The 19,443-nt window shown below is 34.4% G+C and overlaps 1 protein-coding gene across 2 annotated transcripts; it reads left to right on the top strand.

The window, feature by feature from the left end:
- The first annotated feature begins 4,300 nt into the window (after positions 1 to 4,300).
- On the top strand, positions 4,301 to 14,334 carry LOC109006419. 2 transcript variants are annotated; one of them, XM_018985686.2, is made up of 2 exons: positions 4,301 to 4,486; positions 12,744 to 14,334. In XM_018985686.2, exon 2 carries the CDS (start codon positions 12,757 to 12,759, stop codon positions 13,774 to 13,776), a length of 1,020 nt encoding a protein of 339 aa, XP_018841231.1. In that variant the 5' UTR covers positions 4,301 to 4,486; positions 12,744 to 12,756; the 3' UTR covers positions 13,777 to 14,334. The 2 variants fall into 2 exon arrangements, with proteins under 2 accessions (XP_018841231.1, XP_018841233.1); XM_018985688.2 differs by lacking the exon at positions 4,301 to 4,486 and adding an exon at positions 4,514 to 5,044.
- The last annotated feature ends 5,109 nt before the right edge of the window (positions 14,335 to 19,443 follow it).

The following is a 19,443-nucleotide window of genomic DNA, read 5'->3' as shown; positions in this document are numbered from 1 at the left end:
CGCCTATATTTATTATATATATATATATAATATATTATATTATCTTTTTAAATATATATATATATATACACACACATACAAAATAATGTCATATAGGCTTGGTTTGATTACACAAAATTAAACTATTTCATTTCATTTTATATAATCATTGCAATTTTTCAAAACTTCTACATAAAATGTAATAAACAATTTAACTTTTTCATCCTAAAACAAAAATTATATTATAATAATATTTTATTCAACTTTCAATAAAACATTTTATCTTATTTTATCTGAACTGCATAACCAAACGAGTCCTTAGAATGTTAAAAAACTCCCTAAACGGTGCTATTTTGCATAGTATTATGAAAAAATCCTAGATTCCTCATTTTCTTCTCCACCCTCTCTTCTTCATTTTCTTCTCCATTTCTTACTCTTTTTTTTTAATTTTTTTTTTTATTATTATTGGAAAAAGCTTAAAGCCGGTCGGGTGTTAGTTTTCTTTTTACGCCCGCCAATAAAAAACAAGCGCATAGTAGAGTTGTAGAAATTACAGTGAGATATGCATCCAAGTAAATCCCATCTCTTTTCCATCTTTCCTCCTCCCCATGTAGCCCTTCTTCTCTCTCGAATTTCTTCTTCTCCTCTCCCCTAAATTTTTTCTAGTTTGCGATGAATGAACTGGTTTGTAATACTGGGCACGCACACTCTGCACCCTAACAAAACTGGTTTATGAAGAGCTTGGTTTGCAATACTACGCATAATGAAAAAAAATGGAAATTGAAACCGATGTCGGTTTTAGGACAGGACTGTGATATCTAAAGAACAAGGTTTTAGGACAACACTTTTCTCAGCATCCAAACATAAAATTAAAGGCAATGAAATCAGATAGAAACGCAAACAATACTTTCACAAATTTCTCGTTGATGGCCACAACTCTCTTGGACCTTGAGGAGAGCAACAATTAGAGGAGGGAGGAAGAGAAAACGCAGCAAGGTTCTTGGTTGTAGGTCACGATTTTGGGCTGAAATGAATTTGGAGAGAAAGAGAGCGACGGAGGGAGAGAGAAAGAGAGGGGGAAAGATTTGGAAAAAAAAAATAAAAAATTATCTGTGTGTGAGTTTACGCTATCTAAAGTTGTATTCCATATGTTAACTTGTGATTTGTTGGTGTAAAATGCAATTACACACCCGATCGGCCTGAAGTTGCACTCTTTTTTATTCTCTATGACCTAGAAACCCATGACTACGCCATGGCTGTGGATATGCTCCCCCATATCTACATATCTACATAGCTGTAGGTATGCCTGCTTGGAAGTCGAACGAGGCCACCCTCGTTCGGGACGAGGCCAGGTGGGAAAAGGAGACCCCTTTCTAGGGGGGTGGGTGGCGGGAGGCGGAGGCTTGGCGTCGTTTGTTTTTTTAGATGAGATAAGTTGAGATAAAATTTGAAAATTAAATAAAATATTATTATAAAATATTTTTTTAATATTATTTTTATTTTGAGATTTGAAAAAGTTGAATTAAGATTTGAAAATTTTGAATTGTTTATTATATTTTGTGTGAAAATTTAAGAAAATTGTAATGATTAGATGAGATGAACTATAAAAACAAATAAGGCTACTCACCTACTTGCATAGGGTGGGTTGCAGACCTACAATATAAATAAAACTCAGACTTAACAAAATCAAATAAGAGCTTTGAACGGTGTCATAAAATATCTTTCTTTCCAAGAAAAATAGAACAAATTTAAGGCTTTTACGTCTAAATAATATCTATTAGTACCTCATGACAATTATTCAACCTGTTTTCTCGTATAATCCAACTCACGTGCCTTTTGTAGTGGATTTCTCATCTCCAAATGCTTGTGAACGTAGGCATTATGACGAATCACGTAAACTCATGTGTTCATCTTTTTTATTACTCTGCACTTACGTTTTTCATTCACTGCCATGGACGTACCCATCGCCACCGTACAACTACATTGGAACACTGTTGGGGGCTTCAAACAACACCGAACGAGGCCTAAGTCGCCTCAGTGGACTACGAATGACTATTTCTCTCATTTCGACCTGTTAAACTATTTTTACCACATCAACAAAAGATATAACTCTTCTTATAACTCCTAATAATTATATGATACATTAACTTCTTTCAAAAAATCACTCTTAAAAAAAAATAAAACTAAAAATAAAAATAAAAAACTAAAAAAAAAAGGTGACTAAAATTTTAAACCTAACCCATTGGTATCTCTAGCAGTCCGCATCCAAACTGTTGGAGTAACTGCAGCAGCGCACACGAGTGCTTTAGATTCTAATTTAGGCCTTCATTGGATAAAGATGATTTGAAACATGTAATTATTATAATTTTTTCAAAATTTTTGAATAAAATATAATAAATAATTTAAATTTTAAAATATAAATAATATTATAATCATATTTTATTTAATTTTTAATTTTTATCTCAACTTAATTCACTGTCCAAATTTAAAAAATTCTATTTATTATCTTTGTACCATACACTATACATGATTTTTAATTTTTTTCTTTAATAAATATATAGTCTATAGATGATGAATAGATTAATTCGATTAGTTTAGTATGAATAAAATTAAAAAATAGAAAAAGAAAAAAAAATGCGTTGCTTAGTAGCAAATCTCAATTAGAAGTCATTTGTCTGATGAAAATGATATAAGAACAACTATACTATAATTTGTTTACAATTAAGTATAAAAAAATTATTATTTTATCTAGTTTGAATTGCCCCGAGTATAAAAGATTTGAATTAGTTTTAGAGAGAGACTCCTCATTCTCTCTAGAAACTATCACTAAATCAAAACCTGGGCAGACTACTCTTCCCCCCTCCCTCCTCCATGTCCTCTCTAGTTTTCTTCTTATATTTTTTTTTTGGTTATTTTTTTAGGGCTAAGTATGGTGGAAGGCTGATTTGTTGCTTTCCGGCGTCCGAAGATCACCATGCGCCCTACTGTAGGTTTCTCAATGCGCCAATCCTTTAGACGGGTGAAAAATTTTGCCGAACGGCGTTGCACGTGAGCCACATGCGCAGTCCAAAGTGGACGTGTGAAATTCACACGCCACTGCCAATGGTGCTCTTTTACTGCCACGTACAGCTTTTCTGGGTCTAGGGCCACCCGTTATTTTAGATCTGATTGGCCGCCATACTCCCAGGGTAGCGCGCCATCATTGTCACTTTATTTCTTTTCTTCTAAGGTTGAAAATGTGGTTCTATATATTTCCAAGATGTAATTAATTTTTTCTCATGTATCTTTAATTCTGTTATGTCTTTTTGTTTTAGAAAAATAAAAACAAAAAACACAGTCTCTTGGACTTTTGTCCATAGAGTGTGTTTCTTGAATTTTTGTCCATAGAGTGTGTCATCTACTCTGTTTTCGACAGAGTATGTGATTTATAAACTCTGTCTTGGTACAGAGTTGTGGTATCTCTCAGACGGTGGTCTATAGATGTTTGCATCATGGATTAGACCATGCCAGTTACAATTGTTTACTGGGAGCTATTAAGGTTGTAGTTGGCTTAAGCACTCCCAATAATTTATGTATCATATGCTTTAAAATATATTACCAAAACTCATTTATTTATTTATTTTATATACTGACTTTTACAATATACCATATATCAATTTATCTATTTTTCTTTACATAATTTAAATGTTATATTATTTAATAGTTTGTTGGAAAAAAAAGTACAAACAGAGATAAACTATTGTGGTAGACAAAGTACATGAAAAGAGAAAAAATAAATAATTTTTTTTTTATATTTGTGTACAGTTCACGCTACATGTAGGTGAACACTATAACAAAATAAAAAATAGATTTCAAAATACATAATTCGTTGGAGGCAGTTTTGTGCTACTTTTCTACAAATTTTATATAAAAATGGATTTTACAAAACTCATTGGGAGTGCTCTTATGTATATTTCAAGTTAAAGTTGTAATGTCTATTATTAATGAATGCAGTATATTTTATAAAAAAAAATAAAAGATTTGAATTAAAGTAAAAAATATTAATATTTTAATATATAATAGTAATTGAGTTGTAAAATACTTGGTAGTGTTTCATTTTCCTTTCTCTAATGTTTAAGGAAAATGTTATTTTGACACTCAAATTTGACATCTCTTTTATTTTATTTTTTTATTTTTTATTTACTTAATAGTTAAAAAAGTAATGTATTGATTTTTTTTAATATCTTTTAAAAATATTTAAAATGATAAAAAAATATGAATAAAAAAATAAAAAAAAAAATAAAAAAAGTCACTGAAGCGGTGCTGCTCAATGTTTAAACTCTTTTAAAAGCAGTAGCCCACGCAACGCACCCGCAGCCTAGTGGGCGAACGAGAGCGACGAGATCCCTTAACTCTTCGCATCCTCTTCCTCCGTTTCTGCACTCTCACGCACACTCGCACAGAGGTTCTCTCTCTGTCTTTCTCTGGGGCTAAATCGACGAGACTCAGAATTCTCGGAGACGTCAAGGTACGATCGGTTCCAGATCTCAAACTTCCGTTTCAAATCTTATGATTTTTTTGTTTATGCTTCGACGTTCATAATCGTGCCTTGTTGAGGAAATTTTCCAGCAAAGTCTTCCACTTTCATGATTTATGTATGTGGGTTGGATGGTATAACTTGTTCCACTATGCATTGGTTGGAGTGATTTGTAACTTGGATTCGCGATGAAGCTCAGGTTTTGTCGGTTAAATTAGGTTCAATTTAGTGATCAGACAGAATCGGTTGCCTGCTTTAGAGATCGTCTCATTTCGAAATGGAGTGTTTTATTTCAACAGTAAGTTTAATAATGTCCGAGTTGGTATTGCCGGCCTCTTTGAAAGCTCTCTCTATTTTTTTCCCCTTCTTTTCATCCCACTCTTGATCTCTGTATTGTCTTCTTGGAATTATGAGTCGATTGTTACCAAATACTTGACGAGAAGCAGAAGTATGAGTCGATTCCGTGCTTGGATTTCTACACTGTTCTGGCTGGTGGGGTTGTGCATCCGGGGTATACTCCCCTTGTTGCGTCTGAAGGGCCCTTCATTGGTGAGGTCCCATGTCATAAAAAAAAATTAATGGAAAGTTAATCACTTTAATGTAGAATATAGAGGAATGTAAATTGCTAAGTATTTTGGGTGTGTGGGTGCGTGTATGTCTTTTAAATTTTGTCTGCATGACCTTGAAATGTAAGAACTTGGGTGATTTCACTTCTTTATCGTCAACGTGGTTTTCAGAGAACGTGTATTAATCAAGCTGATGGACAGTGTTTATAGAACAATGAAATATAAGTAACGGGGCCAGAGTAAGGGTAGGAAGCCAAATAAGAGATGGAAGGAGTTGTGCTTAGTTGGGGTTGGTTGCTTGATTGATTCTTGGAGCAACGTCAAACAATAGACAACGGAATCATGAGAAGCTTGCATCCAGATATTTATGTTACATAAATTGTCATTGTCTTTTAGTTATTTTTTTTATGGGCATTACAATACTACCACACGATGATTTATCAAAACAGAACTACCATACCAAGACAAATTTAGAAGAGGAATCTTATCTGTGACTAAATTATGTATAAAAAAAAGTGTCTTGTTTGCATCCCAATTTGCTTGTTTGGGGAACATGAACTTGTTTGGTTTTTATATATACCATCGAATCAACTATGATGATGAATGATTTGGGGTTGGGTCGTAATGTAATGTTAAAAATTTATCTCTTAGAATTGCTTTGTAGGAATATCTTGTTTTTAAATTTCTTTCCTTTCATTATTGGTTTACAAGCTTGGTAAATGCCACTCATTTCCATAAAATAGCTTCAGTTTTTATCTTCAAGCCAGCTAATTGATTGCTCATGGTAGGTGTGGATGTCTGATTCCACACTTAGGGGTATAATTGAATGATAAGGGTGCAAAAGAGGCATGGTTGTTGAGTTCCAAACATTTTGGTTCTCTCATTTCGTTGCAGCTGATTTTCTTTTAAAACCCCTAGGGGTTGGCTCAAGTGGTAAAGGCCTTGGGCTTGGGGGTATGCTCCTCCCAAGTCCAAGGTTCAAATCCCCTTGGGTGCAAACAATCCTTAGGGGCCACACCCCTTGGCGAAGAGCTAGCGATTTAACTAGTTCCGTGTAGGGAAACTTTTGAGGGTGCGGTGCACGGAACCGGGGTTTATTCTGCAGGAGTGGGTCCGAATGGCTCTGCCTTGGAGAGGTTTCCCCGACATAATAATAATAATAATAAAAAAAAAACTTTTAAAATGAAGTTATTGATTTATCAGTAGCATCTACTTTAGTCTTAGGTAGGTGAATATCTGATGCTTGTAGATCCCTCTTGCTTTGCAGCATATTGGAAATTATTTATATTCCTAAATGGAACCAGTTTTTGAAAGTTTTTATCTTCTTCCAATATGAGCTCCTTCCAGAACATCTACACAATTGTTAATTAAGGCATATGGTAGAGCAATCATTAGGGCATATTAGTTTGTAGGATTGTTAAGTTGTTAAGTTGAATGATTAGATTTGAGTTTGTGCACCTTTGCTTTTCTTTGAAAATGATAATAGAGCATCTATAGTAAAAATCACCTTAGGCTTTAGGAAAATTGAAATTATAAGTTGTAATTAATAAAGGACAGGATTTTCCTCCAAACTGGGTTGGAGGAAACTTCCTCCAACCCATCTATGAAAATGATGTGTCAATTAAGCATGTGAGAAGCACATGTTTTTTAATGAAGGGACTTAAAAAGCATGTGCTTCTCACATGCTCAAAAGACACATAAGTTTTTTAAATGGCTTGGAGGAAAACTTTGTCCATTAATAAATATGCTGTCTCAGAAAAAAAGAAGTTATTTTTTAATCATTGGGTGTATTCGACCTTTTCTATTTCTCTTCTGGTAGTGATTGAGAAGAACCAGAGACTTACCATGCTCTAACAATTAGACAAGCTTAGCTACTATGCTGGAGGTTTAGGCTTTCTTTTATGTGGGAAATCTAGAATTTGGAGATTCTAGCTTTGATATTGTTTCTGAGGTTAAAAATCTAGCCTAATGAGGTCCTTGTGGGTACACCTATAATTTTGGAAAAATTAACATATTATGATGCATTTGTTTCAACTTAAAATGGGGAATATTAGAGTGGAGCATGTTGGTCATCATTGAAAGGAGTCGAAGGGTGATATCTAAGTTGGTTCTGGGTTTAACAACAGTATAGTGGCTGGCCAAGGCCATGGAAGCGTGCACAAAAGATGAGAATCAAGATTTTTTTCTCTATTGTCCGGGAAGCTAGACACAGTTTCACGGCGCATCATTGCTCGAATGCTTGAGGACGTTATATGGCGGTGGAGGAGTATGGAGGTGGAGGGAGGAATAATTTTATTTTCATTCCTGAGGAGGCGAGCAGTGGCTGGAGAAGGATGGTGGAGGTGTTGCGTGATTTTTCCTTCGGCAAGAGAGGGAGTGACGGTTTGGAAGGGCAAGGTGCTGTAGGATATGGCTCTGTCAAGGAGCCGCGTAGCATACATGTGGCGAGGCGATCCTATGCAGCAACTCTAAAGATAGGTCAGGCTTCGAGGGTTCAGAGTGAGGAGAGTTTGCAAATTATGCCTCAAGACTAGCTTGTCGAGATGCACAATTCTTTAAAAGAGATGGAAACCCAACTTGGCGAGTTGAAGGTAGCGATAACCATATTGTCTACGAAAATAGATCGGCTTTCAGTTGGAGGCAACAAGGTTGTAAGTAACAAGATTTGCCCAAATCCTTTAAACTCAGAAAAAGGAAAACGGAAGATCAGATTCGGCCTTGTCCCTATAACTAGATCCAGAAGAGTATGGCGGGTCAAAAGGAAATCTAGGTTATTTGAAGCGGGGTCTACATCGGGTATCGGCGTAGAGACATCAGTGGAATGCCATTCTCCTCATGTAACACAAGATAGACCGATAGTCGGTATTACACCCTTGGTCCTTGAAGAAACTATGGCTCCCTCGTCAGAGTTGAATGAAAATTGTGTACTGCCGAGGTTTGAAAGAGATGTAGGATCTGCTATCATCCCAGAGGTGAAGGGACTTGTTGTCGCCCCAGAATCTCTAATGGAGAGAACCAATGGAGTTGCTGGAGAACTTATGGGTTTGGCATTGGTGCCTTGTGTAGAGTCGGGAGTGCAGTTGGATATTGTGTCTGGGGATAACGTTGCTCCCCTAGTCTCTTTTCCTCCAATAGCAGACTGGCTTCTGCCTAACGTTAACGAGATTCAGCAATTTGTGGGAATCTCACATGGAGGATGTGCAGATCAATTTAAAGAACTAATCACTGCGATTGAGGCAAGCCACGCACTTGAAACCAAATCAACTTTCAAGAAAAGCAGGGAGTTACAACGTCTTTCTTGGGCAATTAACAACGACACTAAGGGTGGTAGCTCAACTAGAGGGAAGTCTAAAGGGGGGGTATTGTGAAGACGGGAATCAAGGGGTTGGGGTTGGGTGTTTAGGTAGAGTTTTAGTTCTAGGGGAAACAAGGGGTTGGAGTCGGGTCTGGTGTATATTTTGGGTTGTTTTTTCACTGGCTTTTTGGGTCATTAGGGGCTTTTTGGGTCATTTTGGGCAATGTGTTTTCTTGTATACATTTAGTGTACTTCGTTTCTCCTTTTGATATATATAATTTTTTACTTATAAAAAAAAATATTAGAAAATATTTAGATCTGAAAATGTTCTATGAGAAAACTATTAATTTCCTAAGTTTGGATGACACTGAAAATGATTCTGAAAGCAATTTGTGGTGTGTGACTAACAACCAAAACATGTTCTTGAAAATAATGTGTTGTTTCATCCAAACATATGGGATGGGGTGATTGAAAAAATTGCAAGGAGGTTAGCTGGTTGGAAGAGGATCTACTTGTCTAAGGGGGGAAGACTAACTCTTATGAAAAGTACTTTGTCCAACCTGCCCACCTATTTCCTTTCTCTTTTTCCTCTTCCGGCAAGGGTTGAAAAGAGAATTGGGAGTTTATTTCGAAACTTTTTATGGGGTGGCAATGGTGAGGAAAATAAGTTTCATTTGGTTAGTTTGGAAGAATGTTTATCAACCATTGGATTGTGGCGGTTTGGGGATTAAAGATTTAAGGGTTTTTAATAGAGCTTTACTTGGGAAATGGCTTTGGAGATATCAATTGGAGAGTAATGCTCTATGGAAAAATGTGATAGATGTGAAATATGAAATTTTATGGGGAGGTTGGTGTTCTAAAGAATCTAGTGGAGCTTACGGGGTTAGTTTGTGGAAATTTATTTGAAAAGGATGAGATTCCTTCTCCAATGATTTCAGATTGAAGGTGGGAGATGGAAAGAGGATACTCTTTTGGCATGATTTGTGGTGTGGGGATACTGCTCTTAAGCTGGAATTTCCTGCTCTATTCAGAATTGCAAGGGATCAAAATGCAGCTGTTTGTGATTCTTACTGCAGCAGTAATAATAAGGTTGAATGGAATGCCATTTTTAATAGGGATGTTAATGACTGGGAAGTGGATGAAATTAAGGCTTTGCTGGTTAAACACTACAGCTCAAAGTTGGTGCTAGAAAGAGAGGATAGCATGGTGTGGATTCCTACTGGAAATGCTAAGTTTTCAGTTTCATCTTATTACAGAATTTTGTCAAGCCATAGTAGTTGTGTATTCCCTTGGAAAAGTATTTGGAAAGTGAAAGTTCCTTCTAAGGTTGCTTTTTTCTGTTGGGTGTCTTCTTTGGGCAAAGTATTGACAAATGATAATCTTAGAAGGAGAGTTTTGTTTATTGCTGATTAGAAGGAGAGTTTTGTTTATTGCTGATTGGTGTGTTATGTGCAAAAGGGATGGAGAATCGCTAAATCACCTTTTTCTTCACTGTGAAGTGACAAGATTCTTGTGGAACGAGGCTTTGAGTTGGACAGGATTACATTGGGTAATACCCAAAGAAGTGGTAGATTTACTGGTAGGGTGGAAGGGTTTGAAGGGCTGTAAGAAGGCGGCGAGTGTTTGGAAGATGATTCCTCCTTGTCTTATGTGGTGCATATTGCTCGAAAGAAATGGGAGATGCTTCGAAGATAAATAACACTTTTTGGGAGATCTTAGGGATTTTTTCTTGAGTACTTTGAGTTCTTGGGCTAAGATAATTTTCTGAAGCTGTTTTAGTTTTCTGGTGTTAGTTTCTTTTTGTTTCTGGAAGTTGTTGGTATTTTCTTTGTACACGTCTTGTGTACTTGGGCTTATGCCTATTTCTTTGAATAAAATTATTACTTATAAAAAAAAAAAGTGTTGTTTTTCTCGCATCGAAAAACCATGAATAGTTTGTGTAATTTCATATAAGAAAATTTATTAATAGGAATATACTATTGAATAATTGGAAAATCAGTAGAATTTTTTGAAGCTTGGCAGACAGCATGTTTTTTTTGAAAAAATATCTTAAAATAGTTGAAGCTTGGCAGACCGCATATTCTACCTAGACTTCATATAGATTGGATTTATTTATTTCTTTCTTTTGAAAGCCTAGTGGCTAATTTTTTTCTTTGTGCCCGTTCATGCTTTGTTGACCTTGCCAAAATGGGGCAAAACTCTACCAGCATTTCTGTCAAGATTTCTATCTGATGGAATGTCGAATCCTTATTTTGCATATATATATATATTGATGACCGGTGAATCGAAATTCATAGGGTCTTATTTCTGTTTGTCGCTCCTATCAGATACTTGCTATCAGTGAAGCAATTAGTATTGTGTATGAGTCACCCCTTTTTGTTATTTTACAATTTTAACCATGTGTAGCACTGTGAGTCTTTGCACTTCTTGGAGTCTCAAGCGTCAAGGAATCAGATGGAAGAAGAAGAATACCTTTTGGATTTTTCCAGCCAAAACCTTGCTCCTTGATTGCCTTCACAGAAGAGTTTTGTTAGAGTCTAGAGTTCTTTGTGAAGAAAAACCGGTAGTGTAGAGTCCCACTCACATACGCATAGAAAAACACTGGGAAAATAACTTACTCTCCTAAAAGAGGGTAAGTTAATTTATGCCTCAACCCTCTTATTTTCAATTGACCAACTTTTAGCCTTTCTTTTGACCAATGTTTTCAGCCCCACTCAAACCAAACTCTAGAAAATATTTCATCCTAAACGAACACATCCTAAATTGGTATGACTTATCCTTTTGGATGTCTCAATTTAAGTTTCCAGAATGAGCTACTTAACAAGTGTCAGTGAATTCTGTTGGTTGATTGAAACTTGGGTTGTGATTATGATGATGAAAATAAAATCACTTCTAGTTTTTTGGTATCGTTTGTTCACTCCTTATTTTTTTCTGTTTTTATAAGTAATTCCTTATCCTTGTTTCTTTGCTATGTCTAAACCTTGACCCTATTATTAGTCAAAATTCCAGTGTATGCATTTCTTCAAGATGTGATTACTTGTGCTCTACTTTTCAGAAATTAGTTACGGATGCACATCTGGAAATGAGATTCCCTTCGATTTTGGACTATTAATGCTGATTGTTTGTGGCATGTGCCATTCTGCTTATGGCTGGTAACACATACATAGATCAAATGTTTGTGTCTGACTTACCGATCAAAAAAAAAAAAAAAAAAATGTTTGTGTCTGACTGTCGTTTTATAGTTTTTTTTAGAAACATTTCCTATGCAGGGTGGATCATGCATTTTAAACCTACAGCCACTTAATTCATGGACTCTGTTAAAGCCCGTGGGCAGGTTTAGTATATATTAGCTGCCATCCAGTACATGTACATGGGTTGGGGAGGGTTAGGGAGGTGTGAGGGTATATGACAAGGTAAGGGTGCTGACCAACCTAAAGCATCTAGGTTTCTGTAGGAAACTGCATCTTTGTGCTTCATTTTTTTATTTTTTATTTATAAGTAAGAGTAATTTTATTGATACGAATGAAATAGGCATAGCTTGTGTACACAGAAAGTATACAAAAGAACACCTAAATACATACTAAGATCAAGAGATTAAAGACGAAGTCATGCACATTGTTTCCATCAAGTACAATGGCTGAAAACCAAAGCATTCAAGTGTGTACGAAAAACTTCTGCAACTTTGCCATTGTACGCTCCCTATCTTCAAAACTCCGCCGCTGTGCTTCAAATTGATCTTTCTTTCTTTTTATCAGTACAAATTTCTTTGTTCTGAGGCAACTTGTTTGATGGTGCGTATCCCCAATAGTGTACAGCATGGAAAATCTGATTGTTTACCTTTTACAGTCTCACAGTACTCCATTTTGCCTTAATAATCCTGTAATGTGGTTCTTGTTGGATGTCATTAGCTTTTTGTGTATTGTATAAATCTTTATTTTTATTTTTCTGACATTCTCTTATAAATCAGAATGTCTAATTAGCTTAGTTAAATGAGATTCGTTTCTTGTATCGGATGTCACCAAATATTCGGGTTATAAATCATAGGAAACAAGGATGGCACCTAAACTAATTTAGACAGGTACGACTTGTTGGGAAATGTACTTCAAGGTCAGCATGCTCTCACTTAGTTATAACTCTGTTGTGTATATAACTCCTTAAGGTTTTATTGGGATAGGTGATAAACAAATTTTGTTTAAATGTATAATAGTGAAGCTATTTACAACAATTTCAAAATGCCTGTGTTAAGAGGTTGAATTGAACGAAAAGATCATTTAGATGCTATTAGAATGAAAAAGTCATCTTTCATTTGTATTGGCCAAAGTTATTTTGTCAGCATGTCTGATCTCTGTCTCCCCTTCCTTTCCCCTTGCTGGCAAATGAATTTCAGGTTTATTTTGTAAATGGGTAAAGTTAGCAATGTGCGACGAAAGACTTACTCCCGCCATCACCAGGCTACTCTGCATCCATTCCCAGCTTGCTCTCGGAACGTTTTTAAAGATGTTATCCTTAAGAAGAGCCGTTCAAAAGCATCAGAGAAGAAAGATTGGAAACATGCAACCTGCTCAGTTTGTTTGGAGTACCCTCACAATGCTGTCCTCCTACTTTGTTCCTCTTATGACAAGGGTTGCCGCCCTTATATGTGTTCGACTAGCCATCGCTATTCCAACTGTCTTGAGCAATACAAGAAAGCCTACACAAAGATGACTCCAGTTCCAAGTTCTCAGCATTTAGGCGGGATGATGGAAAGCTCAAGTTCTGGTCTGGGCCATCGCAACAAAAAGATCGAAGTGGAGCTTTTATGCCCTTTATGTCGCGGGCAAGTGAAGGGTTGGACTGTGGTTGAGCCAGCAAGAAAGTATCTGAATGCAAAGAAGAGAGCCTGCATGCAGAATGATTGTTCATTTGTTGGAAGTTACAAGGAACTCAGAAAACATGTTAGGGCAAAGCACCCATTAGCATGCCCAAGGGCAGTGGATCCTATTCTTGAAGAAAAATGGAAGAGATTTGAGTGTGAGAGGGAGCAAAACGATGTGATCAGCACAATTATTTCATCAATACCTGGGGCTGTGGTGCTGGGGGATTACGTGATAGAGCCTAACCATGGTGGCAGTTATAGTGATTATGATTCTGATTTGGATGACTATTCGGATGACTCTTTTTTCCCCTTTGCGTCATTAAATCATGGACAGAATCGTGGCATTTCTTCGCAGAGTAGATATAACAGGGACCGTGAGTTTGTCAACTATTTTGGGAGACGTCGTGCTACTGCTTTTCGTTCTGATGCTTCATATGGACGAAGTTCAATGCAACACCCATTTGTTGACTTTTTAGGGAGGCCCCGTACTGCTGCTTTTCGTTCTGATCCTTCGTATGGACGTAGTTTCCTGGTTGCACGGTCAAGGAGGCAATGGAGGCATTGAAGAGCAAACTGTCTGTTACAATACAGAGAAGTGGTGGTGAGAACTGGATTCAACTCTTCAATGGTTTGGTTTCTATATTCATAAGCAATTGGTGCGACATGGTGCCTGTGTATTGGTGTGCTAGAGCACTGTCCTCATATCATCGATGAGAGTAGCAGTTGATGCAACTATTTGGTTTAGTAGGTGGAGACGGATAGCTAGTTTCAGCACACTGCTGGGGTTAGGTTAGGAAACAAGTGTAGGAGGCGCCATTGCCTCCTGATTTTTAGTTGTCTAGAAAAGAAGCAAAACATTTTAGCTAGGTGGTCCCTTGTAGTTGTGCGAATTTGCCATCATTATTTTGCGATGCATATTGGCCATTTGAGTACAGGGTGATGATAATGGCTAAAAGAAAAAGACTTCTATCAAATGTTTAGCTTTAAATTTGTTCCGTCATTGTGTCCATGATGCTCTCCACATGGTCAGCATTCCCAACAGCTCAACTCCATGTAAAAAACTTGTTTATTTGCCCTTTCCTATAGATTATTATTCTTATGTGGATGACTGTCTGGTTCATGCTGCTCATTAAGAAAAAAGAATGGTTTGCTTTTTTATGATGTTTCCAATATTATATGGACAGCCTCATTGATATTTTTTTTTATGGTTTCCTTTTCTCAGCAGAAGCACTCTTGTATTTCTTTCATTTTAATATTGATTAGCAGGCCACAAAGACTTCGTTCGAATTATTAAGTTTGGAGTAAATAGACGCAAGATCAAGTGGGTCTTACAATTTTTACTGTTGTATGTGTGAATCTCCGAGAGCAATATTAGTGCTGACTAAACTTTTTGGAGTTCACTATGTATCTATTTACCTTCCACTCGAGGCTTAGTCCGTTTGGATAGTGAGTTGAGATCAGATTCGTTGAGATGATTTATGAATAATAGTGAGATGATACGAGACGGTGATTGAAAATTTTGTGTTTGAATTTAGAAGTGAAATGAGATAGTTTTAACTTTTTAGAGATTTGATAGATTTGAGTCTAACCAATCATTACATAGTATTTGTAATGATTTTTTATAAATAAGTAATAGGAATTAATAAATTACCTATCCAAAATTTCATTTTTATAATATATTTCGTAATAATATTATAAGATAACAATATTTTTATAAATTTAAATTATTTTTAAGAAATATCCTATAAAATATTTCTTATTTAAAATTTAGTTAATTAAAATATTTTAAAAAATGTTGTGCGTAAAATTATTTTTCATTTTTAAGTACTGACGCTTTGTACGGAAATCGGCAGATCTTTCTTCTTGGGTTGAAAGTTGGTTCAAATTATGTGCTTATTGTAAAATCGCAATTTCTACGGTTGATATGGAGAGTTAGGTGGGAAATGTGATATGCGGAGCGTTGTGCAGAAATGGTAGACTGACAACCAGATAACAATTTGTTTACAATTGTGTAATAAATTTTAAATGTTATTTTGACTTTTATTTTTGATTTGATGGGCTTAAATTTAATAAAAAATATTATTTTAAAATAATGATATACACACAATATATTATATAATAATATTATAAAATGAGAATAATTTTATAAAACATCTTATAAAATATAATTTTACAAAAATACTCATTTAAAATATAATTGTGTAAAATATTATAAAAAATATTACGTATAAATAATTTTCCAATACAAAAACCTCATATCCAAACTATGACAAATATTGCTCAGACGCGGAGAGAAACAATAACAGGCATAATATTGCTCCCCTAATAGTATTGATATTGGCTTAGTCAAATATAAGTGAAATTTAAATTTAAATTTTTTTTGAGATAAAACTCCTACTTTAAACTTGCCAAGGGTATATTTATGAAACTTCGAGCTACAATAATTTAAGGCCCTAGCCATATTTGGAGAGTCACTATAAAAGGACCAAATTAATATTTTATAATTTCTCCATCCAACTATCTCTCTTTCCCTTGCTCTTCTCTCTATCTCTCTCCGCTTTCATCCAATTTTACTCTCCAAGTACGATTCATACCTCAACTCAAATATTGTTTCTTCTAGACTTTGTTGTAATTTGATGTTTGTAAAATTGGTATTGCGTATAATGTGGATTAAATATTAAATTTTAATATTAATATAAGTGTATTTACAAAATTTTAATTTTTTAAATATTATTAAAATATATAATATTATATTACTATTTTGATTAAGATAGATAGTCCAATATACATTAACCTTTCCAAAAATTTTTATTATAGTCAAAACTTTAAATTCTAGTTAAAATTTGAACTTAGACAATGCTACTCTATTGCCAATGCTCTAATATCTATATAATATGGCTAAGGTGCAGACAATCTTATTTGACTCGTGGGTAGAATGCTTAATGCTACCTATACACGTGTAAAGATATTAATATAAGAGTAATGTTATATATAGTCGTGAAATACGTAAATATCATATATTTGTTTTGAAAAAGAGTGGGATCTACTCATAAAAAAATAATTTTTTTCATGTAAATTTTATATTTATTCATTTTTTTCAAAATGACTGAACGGCATTGCACATTTATGATTATAAATATTATTTTTTTAATATAATAATATAGGATGAAAATATTCGGTCTATCCGTATTCGCTACAAAATCGAGGTACATATTGACGTGGCACTGCCATTTGTCATGTCATCTCGGACACGGGAGTTTATAATTAAGTGCTAAAAATGTAGAGCATACTTGTTCGGAAGTGAGTGGCTTCAAGGCAAATCGGGATGCGGCTGTTGAACTGCTGCAATGGATGGAATTTTCTCTTACAATTTCTGTATAACAGACACTTGAACAGTCCTCACTCCTGCTGGTCCTGTTATACAAATTTTGACTATCGACTCCTCGATTGCCACAAGTTCAAGCGACCCACCAGCTGGTCCAAGATACGGCCTTATTTCTTGGAGTACCTTCTCAATATTTTCCTCGTTCAGCTCAAGTCCAGTTTCTTCATCAGCTATGGGTTCCATTGCAATTATTTCAAGGATCTTTTCCATCAAATGGGACTCAATACCCATTTTCATTGTCGTAACAGAGCTGTAAACCTTTTTTTTTTTTCCTTGAAGACACTTGATGAAGAATGACAAAGAGATAAATGTTGTTTTAGTTATGACCAAAAAATAAGACGCACCGTTTTACTAAATTTGAATCCACATCAGCCATCGGTGCGCAAAAGCGCTTGAAAGAATCATTTTCCTATGCATCTAGAGCACATTTTTCGTAGATCGTTACCCACCATCATCTTTTTCAATAGCTTTAACAAGATAATGCAAAAACGCAAAAGAAATTATGCATAGTAACGCAAAAATGCATTTGTTGTTGTGAAAATTAATATGGTAAAGAGAGATATAAGTTGGTTTGGATTTAGAAATGAGATGATATGGTTTTAGATGAAAGATAGAAGTTGAAAAAAGTATTGTTAGAATATTATTATTATTTTAGGATTTGAAAAAATTGAATTGAAATTTGAAAAAGTTGAATTGTTTATTATATTTTGTGTGAGAATTTGAAAAAATTATAATGATGAGATGAGATTATATGAAACACTTTCTGATCAGGGCCTCAAAGCAAATCAGCATGTCAATGAGTTTTACTAGGCCGGCCGGGTGGCACCCTTGGACCTTTATCTTATAGCCGCAGATATATGTTTTTTGAATTAAACGACAGATCTGCTTTTTCCGCCTTTCGAAGATCTTCTACCGAAACGCGCTCATATCTCCACGGGCTACTAGCGCGTTTTAGCTTCTGATCGGAGGGAAAGCATATGCCCCGTCGGCGCCACTAATCAACCATTTCCATTTTTTCTGCCCATATATGACACCACAATTTGGTAAACGCAAGCATATAATATTGGAGATGATTATTTATCACAAAAAACAAGCTCATAAAGGTATATTAGTATGTACCATTAGTATTAGATTAACCATCTTAGTAGGCAAACTTTACCTAATATATACCATATTTCTTGACTTTTGCCTATCCCATTCAAGACTTAATCACATATTATATGTTTAAACTCCATATAATAATAAAGTACGATTTATTTTCAAATTCTTTTTTTTTTTCTATAACTTTTATCCGTCATACTTTACAAATCTACTACTGATTATGTTCTTAATTAAACAAAATATATTTTATTTTAATTATCATAACTTATAACACATATTTTTTCGAGATTTTATAATTAATATCATAACAATAGTATCGTTCATTCTAATTAAGTTATTATTTTTTGTTTATATTTTTAAAGCAAGATAATCGATAAAGAATGAGCACATACTTTACCTATATATATTTGAATTGGAGGAGAGACCGAGAAAAATGAAAAAATTTATAGATATATGAATCAATTTTGCTCAAGGAATGAGAATCAAGATGAGAAAAATAACATAACCTCTAATGAAGGGAGAAAAAAAAAAAAAAAACAAGCTTAAAAAGCGGATGCAGGCTAAATTACTGTTCATCTACATATATAATGAGCTACTGTAGTTAAAAGTTTAGATGATTATTGGATTAACATATCTATTCATCATCTTCTCATTATTCTATAATGTGATATTAGATGATTAGATGCTATTTATTATATTTCACTTATAAACTAATCATCTAATTTTATATTATAAAATAATAAAATAATAATAAAAATAAAAATAATGAATAACATTACTCGTAATTACACCAATAACAATGCTCTGGTGTTGCTAAACCGAGAACTTTTGGCTGGTACTAGTTTGTGAAAAAGCTCAACCTTGCAGAGTAATTAGAAGCTGGAGGCATATCATTTGGGCCAAATGACCACGTGGGCTAGCTGATCTAATCAAATAGTTGTTCACAGGTTAGGATTTATAAGCACGCGAGCTTCGTTACTCATAATTTTACATACTATACATTATATTTATATTTATATTTTATTTTTAATATATATATATTTTTTATTCCTTCTAAATTAATTGAATTCTTCTATTCATTATCCATACACTACATATTTAATAAGAAAAAAAATAAAAAAATCATGTGTGTTGTGTGGTGTGAGAATGATGAGTAAAATTTTTTTAAGCACGTAAGGCGTGTTGGGATCAATCCATATTGTCATTATCTTATTTCAACTAAAAAAAAATTGATAAATCTGAGATCCACGTGAAAAAATTATTTTTTTCAATGGTGATCCTAACTTTTTTTTCAAAAGAAATACATGTGGACTTCACATTCCAAAACTGTATATAATATTACTCTTTTTATAATTAGTAGAGAGATAGATATAATATGTGAATTTGACCATATTAAATTAATATCAAGTACTATGAAGCTAGCATACTGTATCTATCTCTCTCCTATTTATTGAAAATATTGAACCAAAAGGAAAAAAAATCTAACGTACACATGCATGTTTTGGAAACCTTTAGAGGCAATTATAGCATTTCAATTCCTTATCAATTAGAATTATGGTAATCAATTTTAATTTGTTGGTAGGACCTGTGGATTCTATATATTGATGGGAAATCAGAGGCAAAAGAGAGAAAAAAAACCAAACAGAAAAAAGAGAGAAGATGATCATCTATAGGCTTAAATAGAATAGAAATCTAAACAACATTGAAATGAAAAATCCAAAATAAATGCAGTGTTGACAAAACAGG

Source organism: Juglans regia, chromosome 13 (assembly GCF_001411555.2).
Source record: "Juglans regia cultivar Chandler chromosome 13, Walnut 2.0, whole genome shotgun sequence".
NCBI classification, from domain to species: Eukaryota; Viridiplantae; Streptophyta; class Magnoliopsida; order Fagales; family Juglandaceae; genus Juglans; species Juglans regia.
Note: the sequence above shows the minus strand (reverse complement) of the source record. Positions and strands in the feature narration are given on the sequence as shown.

Excerpts from the sequence above, each read along its gene's own strand:
- LOC109006419 (XM_018985686.2), top strand. The coding sequence starts at position 12,757 with ATGGGTAAAGTTAGCAATGTGCGACGAAAGACTTACTCCCGCCATCAC.